The 19245-nt window shown below is 39.1% G+C and overlaps 1 protein-coding gene across 4 annotated transcripts in view; it reads right to left on the bottom strand.

The window, feature by feature from the left end:
• Positions 1 to 19245, bottom strand: part of BANK1 (B cell scaffold protein with ankyrin repeats 1) — a 292299-nt gene that overhangs the window by 5228 nt on the left and 267826 nt on the right. For 2 of the 4 annotated variants that reach the window (XM_030564611.1, XM_030564614.1), the window contains 6 exons: positions 15709 to 15777; positions 13218 to 13396; positions 11553 to 11616; positions 9216 to 9245; positions 8217 to 8275; positions 4912 to 4967 (listed from right to left, as the gene is read on the bottom strand). In XM_030564611.1, the coding sequence (XP_030420471.1) occupies positions 4917 to 4967; positions 8217 to 8275; positions 9216 to 9245; positions 11553 to 11616; positions 13218 to 13396; positions 15709 to 15777 (452 nt within the window). In that variant the 3' untranslated portion in view covers positions 4912 to 4916. Of the gene's footprint in view, positions 1 to 2243; positions 2759 to 4911; positions 4968 to 8216; positions 8276 to 9215; positions 9246 to 11552; positions 11617 to 13217; positions 13397 to 15708; positions 15778 to 19245 lie in introns of those variants that run through there. The other 2 variants (XM_030564612.1, XM_030564613.1) reach the window with 2 other exon arrangements.

Here is a 19245-nt window from a genome sequence, read left to right as displayed (position 1 = left end):
GTGTGGCCCTGGCAGGTGTACAAAGGCAGAAGTGCTGCAAATATAAGCAGAGGGCAAGAGGCCACAGAACAATAATGCCCCACGCTTATGGATCTCAGTCAGCAGCACAATCCCTCCCCCTCCCCTTTCTTATGTCATCATCGGTCTCCCGGCAGTCTGTGATCTTTCTAAGGGGGTTCACAGAGCAAGGAGCAAAAGTAAATATTTCTTCAACCAACATTAACTGTCAGCAACCTGTAAAGTATGTAGATTCTTCCTGGCAAACCAGTTCTCCAACCTCGCTCCTCACGTACACTCTGGAAATGTGTGAAAAGAATGTGATAGAATAATGATTGCCTCTATCTTCATGCCTCAGAAAGTACTGATGTTTTAACCATCCCTTTCTCATCAGGAGAGAGGGAGCAGTGACACCACCACGGAGAAGAAGAGATTAGAATGTGATCGAAACCTAGTCTCAGGAGGAAGATCTATTTTCTTGTAATGTCTCTTTTCCATCTCTCTTCCATATGTTAACTGTCTCCCCTATTGCTCGTTTATTCTCAGTATGGTGGTCTCCCTCCCATTTCCCATGTTACTTCCCTGCCATATGTGCTGTAGCAGCAGCAGTGGCAAAGTGTTCATGAAACTGACTGACAGTCCAATCTTGGAAGAGCCTGAATATTGAACTTTAGAAAGCAGGAAATCCATCAGTTTCATTGACACTAACGGGAAACACAGCAGGAACACTATCAATCCACCCTCCTTCATTTAAATGAAGGACAGCAAGTTTCAGAGCGCTTCATATTAAGATTACTTTTAAAATGTTGAAAATAGGCCGTGCCACCCATTACCATACAGTGGTTCTAATATAGTATACTGCAGTGTTCCCCCTTGCTTAGCGGAATAACTCACATACCACTGAAAGGTAAGTGTTGGCTAAAGTTGAGCTTTATAATGGTGGCTACAATAGCCTATTTCTGGAGACAGATGCAATATTAGTTTTAGTTAAAGGGGTATGTTATCTCCTCCTCTTATAACATAATTCTGCAATTAATGTATCATTATATCATATATCAATAAATATAGTAACACTTTTCACTTCTATAACTTAAACATTTTAAAGTGAAGTCTGACCATCCTTGTCAGGTAGGTATAATTAGCCCATTTTGCAGATAGGAGACTGAGGCACAAGAGATTAATGCTCCAGTTTTCAAAGCTTCTGCATACACTCAGCTGCCACTGACAACAAGAGCTGCTGGTGCCCAGCATGCATGAAATCAGGCCACAAGTGACTTGTTGAAGGAGGACTGTGGCAGTTTCAGGAACAGCATGTAGATCTTCTTTCAGCCCTGTGCTTTCATGACATGATCATTCTTCTCTGTGTAAGGCTGCATAACTCGTTAACTTGTTCAGATGGACTGGGTTCTTCAGTGGGCTGGCAACAGGATGTATCAACTTTCATTTCTCGGCAATCGGTTCAAATTCACCTTAGGTCCAGAATGAAGGAAAAGTAATTGATAAATTTTGTGAAATTAATTGGTGGTCTCAGTTCAGGTCTTGATGGATCATGTCTGGCACTCTTGTTGGCAATCTCAGAAGAGAGACTAAGGACTGCATTGACAGGAAGACTATAAATGCAGTAATATTCTATTTATCTATCTCTATATCTTCTAAGCCAGGGGTCGGTAACCTTTCAGAAGTGTGCCGAGTCTTCATTTATTCACTAATTTAAGGTTTTGTGTGCCAGTAATACATTTTAATGTTTTTAGAAGGTCTCTTTCTATAAGTCTATAATATATAACAGAACTATTGTTGTATGTAAAGTAGATAAGGGTTTTAAAATGTTTAAGAAGCTTAATTTAAAAATTAAATTAAAATGCAGAGCCCCCCCAGACCAGTGGCCAGGACCCAGGAAGTGCGAGTGCCACTGAAAATCAGCTTGCATGCTGCCTTTGGCACGTGTACCATAGGTTGCCTACCCCTATTCTAAGCAATCAATCCTAATAACTCTTATCATTCCACAATGTTGAAAATAGTTTTAAAAGCAATATATGGATCAGAAAAGAAAGTGCAGGTAGCAACTGGTGATTAAAACAGAGTCCTTGAGATAAAATATGCAATAGTATAGGTTGTCAGAGAACTACTAGAGAGAGCAGTTAATATTCCAACAGGATATAATGAGATGCCCAAAGTGAAAAGGTCACATTCATTAACAAAGCCCATCAGCAAACTCTGCTGCTGCTGAAAACGGGAGTAGTAAATACACATAATCCTCTCATCATTTAAATGACAGATTACTGAATGGCTATAGCTGATAGCTAATTAGTGTTGCTCTGCAAAGAGCCTCCTTACATTAATACCTTTGTATGTTTTACCTCAGTGATCACTTTATTAACCAGTTGTGGTGCTGGAAATAAACAGCATACAAACAGAATATAATGTAAAAAGAAACAGCAAAAAACCTCAGTGGTTAACTTTCCAGTGACAGCTCCAAATTCTCTGGTGAAGGGAAATCTCTTTGAAAATAATAGGCCATTCTCTTGTATCCTGCTGTCACTGTTCCAGGATAAGCTCTACCTTTGAGCTCTCTCTCGGTCTCTTCATGGGTAGCCTTCCAAGTGCCAGACCCAGTGCCAACACCTCAGAGTGGAATCCTGTGATTCGTCCCACTTATAGATTGGGTTCCCAGGTTACAAAACCCCTGTTTACCAACTGTGTTTCCCCAGCAGATCCAACTATATTCGGCCCCTGCTACAGGCTTCCATTCAGGAACCTGTGACTAAATGAAAAGGCAGTGATCTAGATCATTTTTTTCAAAACAAAACATTATGTATTCATGCATAGTACTAAATCAATCAGACAGACAAGGGTTAGAACAACAAAAGGTCCACGCACATGGCATCTTATCTAAGCATAGCATATCCACAGCAAGCCTTAGTTAGGTCCAATTTACCCCCACTCTCCTGGGGACTGGATTACAGTCTTTTTTTGCAGACCTGCCTCTGCCTTCAGGGCCAGTGCTTTTAACAATTTCCAAATTCTTTCTTCTGATTTTCTCTCTGTAGGGCCCTGGTTCTGCCATAAGCTAGGGGTGGTTGTGCTCCCCTTGGATAGTGACAAAAGAGCAACATCTTATGACATCCATATTGTTTGTCAAGCATCAAGGATTTACAACCATTGTCTGCCTTTCTGCAGATGTGTAAAACCACCCAAGACTGAGTTAACTCTTTACTATCATGCTGTCCAATACATGGGTGCAATCAACAGAAGAGGTACACATCATAGCAATAAAAACATTTCAGATATTTCCCATGTTGTTCACACTTTCTACTACACATTTGTATATTTCGCTGTTAGTGAATGACTTTTGGCTTGGGTCACTCCTTGGGTTCCAGCAACTTCTGATGACAAGACACAGGCTGTGAGCACCTAAATTAGGGTACAGAGGTGCAAGCAACCTGAACCCACCCTGTTCTGCCAAGGGGCTGGAAGTGCAGGTGTAACCCACAAGTGTGTAAGGCTGGCCAGAGATTGGGTGAGTCCAGAACACCTAGAAAATGCTTGATTGAGTGCATTCCTTGGACAGCTTTCATCTCTCACAGTGTTCCAGCTAGAATCTAAAGTTGCTCCCCTTACGTGAAAATAATTTGCAGCATTGATTTAGTTCTGCCATAGAAGTGAGGTACCTGTGGTCCTAGAGGATATATCTGTACAACTATGTAGTCCTTAGCACATAGGGAGCCAGTATGTACTCAGTGGCTAGCTTTGATGTCAGCGGTGGTCCTTGGTGAGGCATTTTAGGTTCATGCTAGGATACTAATTTCCCTTCATTCCATTCCATATGTTCACTAATAAAGGGCACATTTGAAAGTGCCCCTCAGAGCTACATTGTATCTGAGAGGCTGGTTAATGAAGTTACTGCTGCTTTGAAATCCCCTTACTGAAAGGTGTACTTTGCAATAAGGGGACCCAGAGCCACTGCTGCATAGGAATCCCTCATCTCGTAGCGCTAAGCTTGTCTCTCTCACCAGCAGAAGTTGGTCCAATAAAAGATATTTCCTCACCATCCTTGTCTCTCTTATACATAAAATTATCAACTATGAATTATACACAGAACTGGGCAAAGGTACATTGATTTTCTTATTTTTCTTGGATAGCAGTACCCCAGCTTTCCCAGTGATTGAGAGCCTTCACTAATTTCTGCTGAATACCATTTCCCATGTCTCAAGGCCTCTGGATACTGCTTTGCAGGATGTACAGTTCACAAGCCTACTACAAAAATGCAAACCCTTTCAGGCAACCTAGAGAAGTCTCAAAAGATTCTAGAAATGAACAAAAATATATCAGTTGTCCAGTCTAGGTAGCTCACCTAATACTGATCTCGCACCACTCTTACCCCTGCACTCTCCACCATTCACATCAGTAGAGTCACTACTGATTTACACAGATGTGAGCAAGAGCAGAAACAGACCTCATATTTGGATTATATGGTTTTTAGTTACATGCAGCACAGGTTTTCATTCAACACCTTTGTGACAGTATATGTATAGTATGGTAGTATATATCTGTTCAGTATATCAGACTACATATTTCCCCAAAGCCTCTAATTTTGCTGGTGCAATTACTTGTACCTAAAACTGCACCCACTTTTTAATTGCACACAAAAGCCAGTTGTGCTTCTGACTCAGTGCAAATCTGTCGCTCTACTACTGAGGGCACACTGAACTCTGACTAAAAATCAGGGCCATAACGTATAATACAGAACACTACATACTATAGCACTATGTGCATTTCTGTTTATTGCAATAGTGACTCCAGGATTACAGCTGAGATGTCACTTCTATTCCATGGTTAAGCGCATGCATCACAGATATGAAGCACTTTATTAGGAATTGTTTTATATAAAAATAAATAATTTATATATGCTCTTACCTCCATTAATGATCTTTAGGCACCTGTTCCTTTTCTGGTGGGTTTCGAGTTGCAGACTAAAAAGATGTATACAATTTACAAACAGTCATGAACGCGACATGAGCAGTTAGGATAATATAGAATGTTGAAAAATCTAGTAAGGTCACAAAGTCTATAATTAGAGTGTGTGATTGTTTTTACAGAATGTGATATGTTAATTTTTAAAATTCTCCTTTAAATTCTCCAATAGCCTTTCTATATTTCTGGCAGCCACTTAAATAATGTTTTTCTTCCAAGGTATTAAATATGGAAAATGCTAAAGGGAGAAACTGTGAAGCTTCTATAAGAATTGGTCATTTTTGTTGGAGAATGAGCTGGGGTGGGTCTGACTCTTGCCTCTGACTATGCAAGAGTCCCTCCTCTTTGTTTGGGTATGTGCAGCTGCAAGTATGAAGTGGTGTCTGAGGGAGATTGAGAGGTTGGGGAGTATTAAAAAGACACTGGGCCTCTCTAAGAACATCCCAGCCATGGTCTTTAACATCTTGGGTCTTGGTCATTCCATGGAGCTTAAGTGATGCCTCCTCCCATTCCTGCCTACGGGATAATTCCAAGGAAACACTATGTGTTTGTGAGCTCTTCCACTGAGTGGCATTCACTTTGAATTATTTCACTCCTAGTAACAGGGAAAAGCAAAGGATTTGAAATCCAATAACTGGCTCCATATTTCATGAACACTTTGAATTGGTGGATGTGTTCAAAATAAAGTTGTGTATTTTATGGTTTAGGCCCTCTCTACTTATTATCTGTCTTATGGATATTTGTATATGCATTCCCTTCCCTATCACAATGGAGTCCACTGATTATTAAGTTTGTGAGTTTACTGAGATAACTGCCAGCAGTGGGAATAGAAACAAGATGCTGGTGAGAGATGAAGGGCTAGGGAAATGCATCCAGAAAATCAAGACAGTGCTCATAATCAATAAACTAACAGTTTGTGAAAGAAGCTCAATGCTATTCTGAAGGCTTTTTGGATGAAGCTATGGAAGCAATATGGTCTTTGATAGATAGTTGGACAAACTTAATTAAACCATATATGCTTTATCGCCATGGGCTTCCACAGGTTCAGATAGTGAAATCTAGGATTGCTTTACTCCAGTAGGTGACCTGGCCATGTGCAGTATGTTGGGGAGTTGAGCTGTATTGGAGCAGTTATAACAATAAGAGGACAGAATGTTTAATAGAGCAGGACATGATGAAATAAAGATAGTCCTTGGAGATAAAGCTTTTTCTCACAGAGAAATGAATAAATTAACATGCACTTTCATCTTTCATATTTAAAAAGTCAGCAGTGTCTGTCGTCATAATTATGTGTTGGCTACTGAATGGCCTATGTAAAATGACTTCCATCCAGTTCCCAGTGAACAAGCACTCACAGGAAAAAACAACCAACAAAATTGCCACAGCATTCCACCCATATTGGTGGTCTCAAAGATGCCAAGGCTGGAATGGGCACTAAGATTGAGTTACCATCTCACCCCAGTTGTGGCTCCAGCAGAATATGTTAGAGGCATATTCATGGGGCAGAACTGTGACCAAAGGACTACAATTTCCAGGTGTATAAGTCTGACATGTTTCCGGAGACCTATGTTCATTCAAAGTACAGTTATGCACACTGATGATACATAATCCCCCTCCCCACAAATAAATGGTCAGTACTGGCTTTTTGGTCTTTCAAATACAATTTATGTTAACTTCAGATGTTTTGGAGCCTCTATCTGGCCCTGTTGTTCCTTTCCATTTTGCAGACAGAGGCTCTGCACCTCTGATCAGGTAAACTCCTGCATAACTGGCGGCAGGGCTTTCAGTGTCAGCACATGGGGCAGCACTGGCTGTCTGGGCACAATAGACTACTGTTGTTTAAAACATAGGTGCATTACTGAGTGATACTCAGTATGGTACTACATACCCATCCAGTCCTTGGCACTAAGATTAGCAATGAGGTTGCTAATTATGGTAATTTCAATTCTGATGGCAAGTTTTATGATGTGGAAACTTGTCCACCCAGAACTGGCTTGAGAAGAGTTCATTCTACAAAAATTACCAAAGAGCCATCAGAAGACAACAATTTACAGACAGTTCATATCATCATCAAGCAAAATTATTTTCTTTAATCACCTTTGATCACTTTGAATCATCTCTTATATTTATTTTTAGAACATGATTGTGGATGATTTTTAAATTATGGGAAATGTCACACAAAACTCAAGGCAGTTTGTATGTGATAATGAGTAAATGTTGCAAAAGTGCCTTTGGCCAGATTCTTAAAGATACTTAGGTGCATAATTGCTTAGTGGGATTTTCAGGAGTGCCAAGGAGCCTAACTCCATTGATTTCAATGATAATTAGGTGCATATGTGTTTTGAAAATCTAAGGCACCTTTTTTCTATCTTTAGGCACCTAAATACCTTAAAAAATCTGGCATTTCAGAGATTAAGTCTCATTGACTCTCAATGGGACTTTTAGACTCCTAAATCACTTTTAAAAATAGCTCTTCAACTCCTAAGTCATTTAGGCATTTTTGAAAACTTTACCATAGGAGGTTTTCTTTGGTGATTCATTTTTGTCTCCAGTTCTATAAGAATGCAACAAAAATGTGATCATATCCATGCCTTAATGAACGCCATTTTAATTGTGATCAGAGAATCAGCTTTATTAAAATCGAAGTGTTTTCTATGTCCATATTCGGTGCTTGAGCAAATAACACGTGCATCCATATGCCACACACTTACTCCTTATTGAATAGCAGTAATTGTTAAAATCAGATAAATCCCACTTGCCTTTCCAGAAAAACAAATCAAAATAAACTCTTGCTGCCCATTTTTTATGATTAAATTATATATTAATAGCCACATAAAGTATTACATGGGGACCCAAAGATAGCAAGTTAATGTAGTAGAAGACTGAGCCTGACCCTGCTTCAACTGAAGTTTATAGCACAGTTTCCACGATTTTAGTGGGAGAAAGATCAGCAGCAATATCAAGAAATTCAAAATCACACTTCGTAAAAAGCAAAATTCAGTTATCCCCCTGCTCATTTACACAAATAACTAAACGCTTTCCTGAATATATTTATGGAATAATAAGTGTGCATGCTAAATCTAATCTTCAAACATGGCTACTGAATAGGACATCAAATCTGAGAGTCTAAAAGTGAGATATGGAGATATGGTTAAGGAGTCTATGTTTGAAAACAAGTATCTCCATATTTCAATTGCAAATGAATTCAAACAAACATATGTGGGAGCTATGAAAATATCTATACATACCTGTTTGTTAAATGGTGTGGTGTTTAGCAGGTCTCTAAAACGAAGGCTTTCCCCACAAACTAAAGAAAGAGAACATATGCTACTGTCATTTTTGTTTCAAGCCACGAATTAACATCTGTTGGGTGGACAGAGATATAACCTTCTAATGTCCCAGCCTTACACTCATCATTTTGACAATTAACTCAGTGGGAGTTGTGTAAGAACTCAAGAATTAGGGCATCAGTAGTTAAAACCTGTTTCAGAAGGATCTGGGGTCCCTTCAGGTTCTTCCCAGTTTCTCCTCCTTTTATGTCTCTGCCTTGTCATTCCCACTCAAGAAGGGTTGATGAAGTTCTGTCTTATGCCCATTTTGAATGCCAGCTAGAGAGACTCACTTCAGAGCAATATAAGACACTGTAGCAGGATTCACAGATGTTAAGACTCGAAGGGAACACTCTGATTATCTAGTCTGACCTGTCTAATGCACACAATAAAATTTCACCCAGAATGGCAGGCCTCTCCTGTTGACCTGGAAGGTCAGGTGGCAGGTGTGGTTCATTAAGAGAGAGAAAGAGTGGCTCTCAGGAAAGAGGAAACTAGAGAGAACTAGGAGAACAGGAGGTCCTGGAGTGAAACTCTAGGAGACAACCAAGCTCAGAGAGAAAGCTTAGTTTGAGGTTCATATCAAGTAACTTGTTTGTGAACTACCAATAAAATCAAACCCTAGGAAGGGAGTGATTCTGAATACTAACTCAGGGTCTGTGTGCTCTGCTGTGAAACCTGATAGGGGTTCAACCATTTCACAGGCGCAATACTCTAAGCTCCTGGCAACATGGGGACTTTCAGACTGAATCCTCTAGGTTACTGCTATATCACTCAGCTAACCAAAATGCATTATTTCAATCTAAGGAATCAGCTATATAACTTGGAATTTTTGTGCAGTAGTTTTTGCCAGAGGGTGGCTCTCTGAAATGTACTTATATTAAGGTGAACTTTTAAGATTAAGCTAGTATTACTTACCATCTGGATGATGTTCAATGGTGATTTTGTCTGCCAGGAGGAAAAAATATTGTTAGATGCACTATTTGTTTTACTATCTTTCTGGCATTAGAGCAAGTGTGTGTGTGTGTGTGTGTGTGTGTGTGTGTGTATGTGTGTGTGTGTGTGTGTGTGTGTGTGTGTGTGTGTGTGTGTATTTTGCCTCTTTGGATTGGATAAATATATAGGTGTGTAAATATAGATAGCTACAGTATTGCTTGTACACTCACACACACCCTATAGCTATATATGAAGGACAGATTTTTTTTTTAGCAGGTTACTATTCTGTACTAATTGTCAAAATTAAACAGCAGGACAAACTGAACTATTTTTTCATGGGATTTCACATACACTCAGGGCTTGTCTACATCAGAAAGTTGCAGCGCTGGTGAGGGAGTTACAGCGCTGCAACTTTGAAGGTGTACACATCTGCAGGGCACCACCAGCGCTGCAACTCCCTGTTTGCAGCGCTGGCCGTACTCCCATTTTGTCTCGGGTGTAGAGGATCCAGCGCTGGTGATCCAGCGCTGGTAATCCAATGTAGACACTTACCAGCGCTTTTCTTGACCTCCGTGGAAGGAGGAAGCCTCTGGTAATCAAGCTGGTCTCCTTTCCCGGTTTGCTCTCTCGTTCCCGGAACCCCGAGCAAGCAGGTCTCCTTCCCAGAGGTTTGCAGGGTGGTTCGGGGAACGCGAGAGCAAACCGCGGCGAAGCTGGTCTCCTTTCCCGGTTTGCTCTCTCGTTCCCGGAACCCCGAGCAAGCAGGTCTCCTTCCCTGTGGTTTGCTGGGTGGCTCCGGGAACGCGAGAGCAAACCGCGGCGAAGCTGGTCTCCTTTCCCGGTTTGCTCTCTCGTTCCCGGAACCCCGAGCAAGCAGGTCTCCTTCCCTGCGGTTTGCTGGGTGGCTCCGGGAACGCGAGAGCAAACCGCGGCAAAGCTGGTCTTCTTTCCCGGTTTGCTCTCTCGTTCCCGGAACCCCGAGCAAGCAGGTCTCCTTCCCTGCGGTTTGCTGGGTGGCTCCGAGAACGCGAGAGCAAACCGCGGCGAAGCTGGTCTCCTTTCCCGGTTTGCTCTCGCGTTCCCGGAACCCCCCTTGAAGCCGCCCAACAGCGCTGCAGTGTGGCCACATCTAACACCACTTGCAGCGCTGGTTGCTGTAAGTGTGGCCACTCTGCAGCGCTGGCCCTATACAGCTGTACTAATACAGCTGTAACAACCAGCGCTGCAAAATTTTAGATGTAGACATGGCCTCAATTTAATCAATTAGTATTAATATTTAGGAACAGTTTTTAGTTACCTGAGTGATTAACCTGTTTAAAAGTACCTATTTTATATTTACTTTGAAAATGCTCCTTGGTACTCCAAAGAGTACTCAGTGAATACTGAGTTTTATCAAATTACTACAACACATTAACCATCAAATCTACGTAAGTGCACCGTTTTCCAATGTAATCATGAAAACAGTAGTGTGGTGATTTCCTGATTAGGGGAGCAGAGAGAAAAATAATTTGCAAACATTTTGTGATTTAGAAATAGAATTTTGTATTGACTGTGTTCACATTCTATTTTTAACAAATGTTCTGTGAATGGAGTTTTGTTTGTATAAATATTTGCAGGAAAATTTCAGGTTCAGACTTAAGATTTGTCTAACTGTTAAACAAACTTAGTTTCAAGACAGAATGAAATTTGTTTGTGGAAGAAATGCAAGTAGTTTTTAAAGTGCAGGCCATCCCATCAGGAATAAAACAATATGGTATAACTTTAAATAATGGAAAAAAAACCCAGCTCACATAATGAATAATTAATACTAACTATGTGAAAAAGCTCCTGCAGTGAGCAGTTCCTGAGCAATTTACAGGCACTAAATATGAATAATTTTGAACAGCGAACAAGTTAGTAAAAACCAATGTGTGTTCACTGATGAATCACAAACAAGAAAAAAAAAGACTAAATTCACCACATAAACTGTTATTAGGAAATTGATTGCCCATTTCTAGTCCCAACACTTTATTAAGAAAAACAGTGCATTATAGAAAAGCTGAGCGGTAGACACTGAGGGTGAAATCCTGCCCCCAACTGAAGTCAATGGCAAAACTCTCATTGACTTCAGAAGGGTCAGGATTTACCCTAAAAGTTGATCAAGACTTTATTGCATTTAAAATCATTCCTGTGATTTAAAACAAGATACACAAAGTGCTCACTAGGGCCTGATATAAAGGCCAACCTGGGATTTGGATTGGTACCTTAGCAGAGATATGGCATATTTATCCCACAATTCATGTCTTCATTGTATTGAAATGCTACTTAGATATAATTTACCATACAAAATTGCTTCTTCTGGTCTCTTCCCAATAATGCAATCTCTGAGTTGGCGTACTTTTTCCTTAAAAAGAAACATACAAACAACAATAAAAATCAATAACTAGGGTTGAATATAAAAAATATGAATGAATTGCTGAAAAGGTTGGCTTTTTAATATTTTGAACGTTTAGCTTCTCACCACAGGAAAATCATTTAAAAAGGCAAGAAAGGATGCTATGCTGCTCTATAGGTGCAGCCTTTTAGTTTCAGAATTTAAGCCCCAAACCATCAGCAAGTTACAGCATATCCAAGGCTAGATGACAGTTACACTCATATCCACATAGATTTAGACAGTTGGCATTGGTCTTTGTAGCCATAACAAGAGGTAGCCATTTTCTAGCCAATTGAGAAATAAGGTGCTAGTAGAAAGAAACTTTAGGGCCTGATCCTACCATCTTTATTCATGATAAGTAGCATCTTACTATGCAAGTAATCCCACTGATTGTCTGCAAAGACATACTGATTCTTAAATATTTATTTTCTGTTTAAAACAAATGTTTAGTGTGAACAAATTTCAGCCCATGCATTACTCGTGAACTGCAAATCGAAAGGGGCATTTTAATGGGGCTATCTGCAGAATAAAATACTATTCAGCATGAATATTGATACAGTAATTGAATCATGTTCTAAGGGATCTGGAAGATATCCTATTCTTCACTTCACTTCTTTGTACTTCTGATAATTGTTGGTGGGGCTACTGCCAGCATAATGATTTATTTGTTGCAATACAAAAGTGGTTCCATTTTAGTGGTGGGTGGGAATACAATGATCCCTATATGTATATACTAGACTGTAGCGCGTAATTCTGCATGCAAGCTGTTTGAGACCTGTATAAAACCCAATGTAATGTATATACAATGTCTTATATATCTGAAATGGTAAAACTTCCATTAGCTGGCTCTATTCATTTTGGGAGTTGGTTCCCCTCCTCCATGTAATTGAGAAGCGTTCAACTTATTCAGTGAGAGAAGGCTTATGGAGAAGAATTCAAAGAATCATTTTTCATATGTGTTACACAGCTTTCATAGATGATCAAAACAATAAGAACAAGATTAAAAAAAATTAAACAAAACATCAACAAAATGGTGCAAAAGCTATGTTCTAAATCCATAGTTAGGTACCAAAATATTCAACCTAAATTAAATGTTGAGAACCCACTTGCTCTCACTGAAATCAGATGCTGGGTGCACAACACTTTTGAAAATAACGGCCCCTGGGTATGTCTATACCACAGTTGGGTGGCAAGATTCCCAGTGTGGACGGACAGACTTGTGCTAGCTCTGCTTCAGCTAGTATGCTAAAAATAGCAGTGTGGATGTAGCAGCATAGGTGGAGGCTGAGGCTAGCTGCCTGAATCTGTGCCTGCTGAACTCTTGGGTCTGAACTTGTATGGCTAGCCCAAGTCGCATCTGCACTGCAGCGTCCATGCTGCCATTGTTAGTGAACTAGCTCAAGCAGAGCTCGTGCAAGTCTGTCTGGCAGTGCTGGGAACCACAGCTGCAGTATAGATGTATGCTTATCCGGATGCCTAAGTATGGATTTAGGACTCCAAATTTAGGTATGTATTTTTGAAACTCTTGGACAAGATGTCCTACAAGCAAACATAATCCTTCAGAAATATACCTGCTGTGGAACTTCTAATCTGCTTTTTTCATTCTGCCATTGTTTAAATTTCTCAAGTGCTTCATCCACAGTAATTGCTCCCTTCTTCACCTGTTCCTGCAAAAGGATCAGTTCTTCCTGTCCAGAAGGGATGCTGTGTTTCAAAGTGGTATAGGTGGAAGTGTCAGTTCGAACTCTGTCTGTAGTTATCAAGTGTAAAGAGTTTAAAAAAAAAGGCACAGAGGGTTAATTCATTTCTAAAACTGTTTTTCTTTTCAATGAAAGCTCATTTTGAGCAAGAGCATGTGAGCAGCAAATCTGTAAGGAGATAGCAATTAATCCTTACCATCTTAACCACGTTTACAGCCAAGCTCTACAGAGAAAAATGCAATGAGCTATTTGCTAGTGTTCTTTTGAAGTAGTGTGTCCTGGTGAATAAAACTTTCAAACTCATTGCCATTTGCCTGATTGGCTTACTCTTCATTAAATTAAGTTTATATAGCAGCTCCTCTTCTGAGATAGTGCCGTGCCATTAATTAATTATGAAATTCCACAGAATTCAAAGGAAGTCCTGACATAAGAGTTGCCATATTGGGTCAGACGATGGTCCATTTTGCCCTGCATCCTGTCTCCAATCATGGCCTGTACAAGAGCTTCATGGGGAGTGTACAGAACGAGGCAATTATGGAGTGATCCACCCCTGTACTCCATTCCTGGCTTCTGGCAGTCAGAGGTTTAGGGTCACCCTGAGCACGGGGTTGCATCCCTGACCATCATGGCTAAGAGCCATTTATATCATATGTAGACATATTATATCAATGCCAAGTTATTGGCTTTAAACCATGACATTGCTTAGGGATAAGAGTAGAAAATCCCAAATCGCCATTAATATCCATTTCCTTCACTCCCCCAAATTCCCATCAATATCCATTTTCCTCTCCCCCCAGATTCACATATCATATTTCCCAATAGCTTGTGCTGAGAGTAGGTTAGAAGTTGTTTTGAATTTTCATACAATTCACTCAACTCTAATGATCAGAAAATATGCAGGGTCAAAAAGAAATCTTACAATTTCTATGTAGCTTCATAGGACTAGAGTGTAACTAATCCTTATGCAGGTGTGCAATTGAAGAGAAGTAATATGGAGCTCTATGCTGCCACTCTCACAGTTTAGCCCATATGTTCTTAGTATTCTCAGCTATTGGAATGGCTGCTTGGGGGCAAAGGCAGCTGGGAGTAGGTTAAAGCAGCGCAGAGGCTGCTCTGATTTTTTGATGGATATTGAAACAGTTCTGTCAGCCCCAGAATCAGGGAACTAAAAAAGGTGGCATAATGCCACTGCTGGTCCCCTCACCTCATCTCCTACACAGAATGCAGCTAGACTGAATCTCAGAATTGGAGCTATAGTATTTTTCTTTACCTACATGTAAGCTTTTAATTGATTATGTCTGATTATGCATAACATCCCTTTATTCTACATGAGGGATGACCTGCTGTGCAAAGGGAAATATACCTTGATGAAGAGAAAAAAGTCATTATTGAGCCTCATTCCGCTTTTTTCCAAGAATATAATGAACCACCTTACATTGGCCATGAATCTCCACCACTTTCCATCTCTGATAATAATTTACATTTGTGCTAAGAGAGTGAAAATTACTATACAGGATGTCAGGCAGGGGGAAAAAAAAATCAAACCTAAAACTTTTCATGGGAATAACCTTTGTAGGGATACACTAGCAATGCTCCATTATTAAATGTTGCAGTTATTGAATCATTACCCAGAAACTTCCTATATTTCAACATTTTTTTTTAATGAATTTACTGCTTGCAAAAAGTGACACTGACAGCACTGGCAAGTGGCATTCTCTGTTCATTCACCGAACAGACAACTGCAATACAGCTTCTCTACTCTGCTGCAACTAATACACCCTAATCCTGACCGAGAGGGGTTGTTTCCTGGAAGGATAATTCAGTCTCTACTCCACGTTCATTCATTTAACAGTAACAATGCTAGTTATTCTAGGATACCGATTAATGTCAGTTGCAGTAGTTATTTAGAGATATGGACTCTTCTCAAACAGCAATCGGGCTGGGACCAGCAACTCATTTTACATGGGACACAAAGCAGCCAAGAGATAAGCTTTGGTCACTTGCTATTGACTCAGGCAGGTTAGAACTGGTGCACAGAATACATATGAGCCACCCAGTTCCTCGTTTTTTAGTTTTGATCATTATAGCAAAAGCTGATAGAAAAGTGCAAAGTCATTTTTGCTTTTTCATGTTTCCAAAAAGCTTTTATAAAGCCCTTCACTGATTTGCTTTGTTAAAATAATAACTTTTTATTTATTTGAATTGATTATTATAAGCTGAAGTACTATTGGGGATTTAGGCCATCCTGGTAGGAAAAAAAAGGTATGAAATCATCCAAGAAAAAAATCAAGCCAGAGCAAAACTCTCATAGTTCTATTAAGGAGCATCAAGACAGTTAAAATAGCAAAAAGAGGTTCCACACCTTGCTTCCTGAAAGCACAGTACATCTTCTCGTTATTACTCTGACTTCTGGTGCCCTTTTGCTGAAACACTGCAACAAAATTAAAAATGTTAGGAAGCTGGACACAATTACACAATAAGGAGATAGATCAATGCTCATCAAAACTTCAGTGTCCTGCAAGGTAATTTTGGACCATTGAAAGCAAGGTGGGAGAGAAAAAAAAAATCTCTCTCTCAATGTGTACCAGAAGCATTTCTGGAATTTGCTCATGTGAAAGAAGAATGCACAAAAAGCGATGCTATGGAAAGGAAATTGGATGCCAAAGTGATATAGAGTAGTTGGAAGACTCAGTAACAAAGCAGAATCAACTTCAAGTAGTTGAAGTCCAAAGACTGAACTCTTTTGCAAGCACAAGAAGGCTCAGGAACAAATTCAGATATTTACAAAAGAGAAGACTAAAAAGGTGCAAAAATGTGCAGAGACTCAGTGCAAGTAAAGAGCAAAACACACAGTGCAAGTAAAGAGCAAAACACCACCACCACAAAAAAAAAAAAAAAAAAGTCTATCGGAGAATGTTTAGATGAACTTTGCAGTAACAGAGAGAAAAGACAGTACCAGGAAGAAACATGTATTCTGCCTTCCATTCAGGGTCATTCAGAGAGACCAGAAAAGAAAAGATGGTTCTTCATGGTGGAAAAAGTTGCATAAAAATCACAAAAGGAACAGAAAGCCTGTTTATAATGAAGCGAATCCAGATCATAGCAGGCTGTTAAAAGCTTTGGAAAAGCAGGCCCCCTGAACACAAATGGGCAAGGAATCTTTTAATTGTAACCGGAGTAAGGAGAGGATGACCAATGAAGAATGTCCATAGATGTGTAGTAACACTGCTTATTATGACAAAAAAAAACCCACCTATTGACTACCTTCGCTAGCCTTTGCTGGAAGAAAGATAGCCTTTATAAAGCATTGAAAAGGGGTTATTTGTTCTTTTTATGACTGCTGCAGTATTGCAATATGAGAACCTTAGCACCACTACTAGTTAATCTGCCACAAGAACTATTAAGAATGCACAAGCCGTTAGCTACTGTAGCTCTTCTAATAACAGAGTTTTAAAACTGTACCTCTGTGTGAGTTTGGATTTAGCTTACACTGGACAATACAGCTACTGACTACAAAAATACCCAGATCTTTGCTACGAAACTCTGTGGAGAATAAATTTTTTTTGTACATGTCTATATTTAATCATGATTTTTCTTTTAACCCTTTTTTGTAGTTATGTCATTTTACTACTAATTTGTAAAGTTGTTTTGTTGCATAGAGAGACATGATTTTAGCCAGCCACAGAGTGCCCACATATTATGGTGAAGGGTATTTTAGAAAATAACAAAACAACAATAATTAATAATAAATAGACACATTATCACATTAGTGACATATAATTTGTATTACAATATTTACAAATAATTGCTAAACATCACAGGCTTGCTTTTGAGCTCAGTTAAATGTGTACACATATTGCATTCTATTGATGCAAATGGAATTACTCCAGTGAAGTCAATGGAGTTAACATTGTAAGATCAGAATTGGGATCCAAGAGTGAAAGATATAGTGCAGCATTTAAAACGTGTCTGAACCCAAGGAACTCCTGAATTTTAATTCCATCTCTGGCACACATTCTGTTTATTACACTGGACAGGTTGTTTAATGTTTCTGCCTTAGCTTTCCAACCTGTAAAATAGGTTGTAATTGTTGGCTGCCTCACATGGGGAAATGGAATGATTAAATAAACTATTTTTTAAAAGTATTTTGGAGATAGACAACATTTATGTTATGCTATGTACTATTATTTATAACAGTAAACAGAAGAAAGCAATCTAAATGAAGTGAACTAATAGCAATTGCTAATGTTTGTTTGTCCTTTCCTAATTACCAGCAATTACTATTTAGGTGGTTCTTAATCAGAAACAAAATTAAGATGCAGTAAATGAATTCTGCAATTTACAAATGATATCTGCACAATACACAGTACCCAATAATATATACAACTATATGAAAAAGAATGTGTAGTCACATAGAATTCTAAGGATAAAGCATTTGAGTCCCCATACTACAAACATTTAACATGTGAGTAATTTTATTCATGTGAACAGACGCATTGAGTTCAGTGGGACTATTCAAGTACATATAGTGCATTAAATTGTGGGCCCATAGCCTTAGAATTGATGGCGCTCAGCATCTTTTCAGGATCAGATCTTATGAAGCAAAACTTTTAATCACAGGCTTATCTTTAAGCATGAGTACTCCTACTGAAGTCAATATACTTCTGTATTTCCAAGGCCTCTATTTATTTCATCTTATTTTCATATTCTAGAAACTGATAGCCATACCTGTAAGAATCTAATCTCCCCCTGTTTTCTATCATCCAGGAGCTTTTCCATTATAAGACTATCCCATACTCTTCTAACACACAGTATATTGTCAGGGGGCTCCTTTCTCATTCAAAACACTGCCAAAACGGAGATCTGATCCTATCAAAATGTGTGAGCAATTTTTTTATTATGGGGTGGATAGATCTTTTTATTTGTAAGCCCCCAAAGTTTTACTAATAGATCCATTGGTAATTTCTCTTTTGTTCTGTCCATGATGAAGTTTAAGATAATTGACTAATATTCCTGTGCTTAGGAATTTTTCTACCAAATATAGCTAAAGGCAATGACACAGCTCTGTAGATTTCCTTTAAAGGAGAGGTTGTCAGGTACCACTTTAATAGCACTTATGATTATTTTCTTTTATAGTTACACATACGAAAGAGGAGCTGCTGTATGGCAAATAAGAGACCACAGCTCTAGGAGCCAGATCCAAAGACCAATAAAGACAAAGAAAAGATTACCATTGGCATCAATGGGCTTTGAATCAAGACTGCAGGGAATTTTCTTATCTAAAACTTTCCCCACTTATTAATATAATTACATTAGTCTTCAATGGCAAGTGTTGGAATAATTAATATTTGAAATTACTAATATTAATATCAGAGACCACCCGACTAATTTAACCACGAATTCCTTTATTAAGGACAAAGGCCAAATGGTATTTTACGCAATTGCTATAGGCATGTCTAACAGCTTAAAAATAAGCAGTCACTACACCCAATACAGTAACAAAGTATTCATAAGTATGCAATCACTATACTTACAAATAGGTCAGAGCTAGGGAAAACCATCTCATCCTGGTGAACTCCAGCATGATCAGGTAGGATCTGACAAAGAACCTTCAGATTCACAGCTCTCTTTGTACCTGCAGTTAACTTGCTGACTTTAGCAAAAACCCAATTTCCTTCCTCTAAGGCCTTCCTTTCTTATTTCCTCGCCCCTTCTTGCTCACCAGCAGAACAGTGGGAAGGGTTGTGCTTGTTTCTTTTAAGACAGTTTTTCTTTGCCTTGTTACTGCAGATCTTTATTTTATTAGTTGCTTTTTGAACCATACATCCTTCCCACATGACAAGCAACAGCCAGGTTATACGTCTTATTATTCTCACAACCTTCTTTTACTTACTGATTG

The sequence above is a fragment of the Gopherus evgoodei genome, chromosome 5 (genome assembly GCF_007399415.2).
Source record: "Gopherus evgoodei ecotype Sinaloan lineage chromosome 5, rGopEvg1_v1.p, whole genome shotgun sequence".
NCBI lineage: Eukaryota > Metazoa > Chordata > Testudines > Testudinidae > Gopherus > Gopherus evgoodei.
This window is presented reverse-complemented; position numbering and strand designations above follow the sequence as displayed.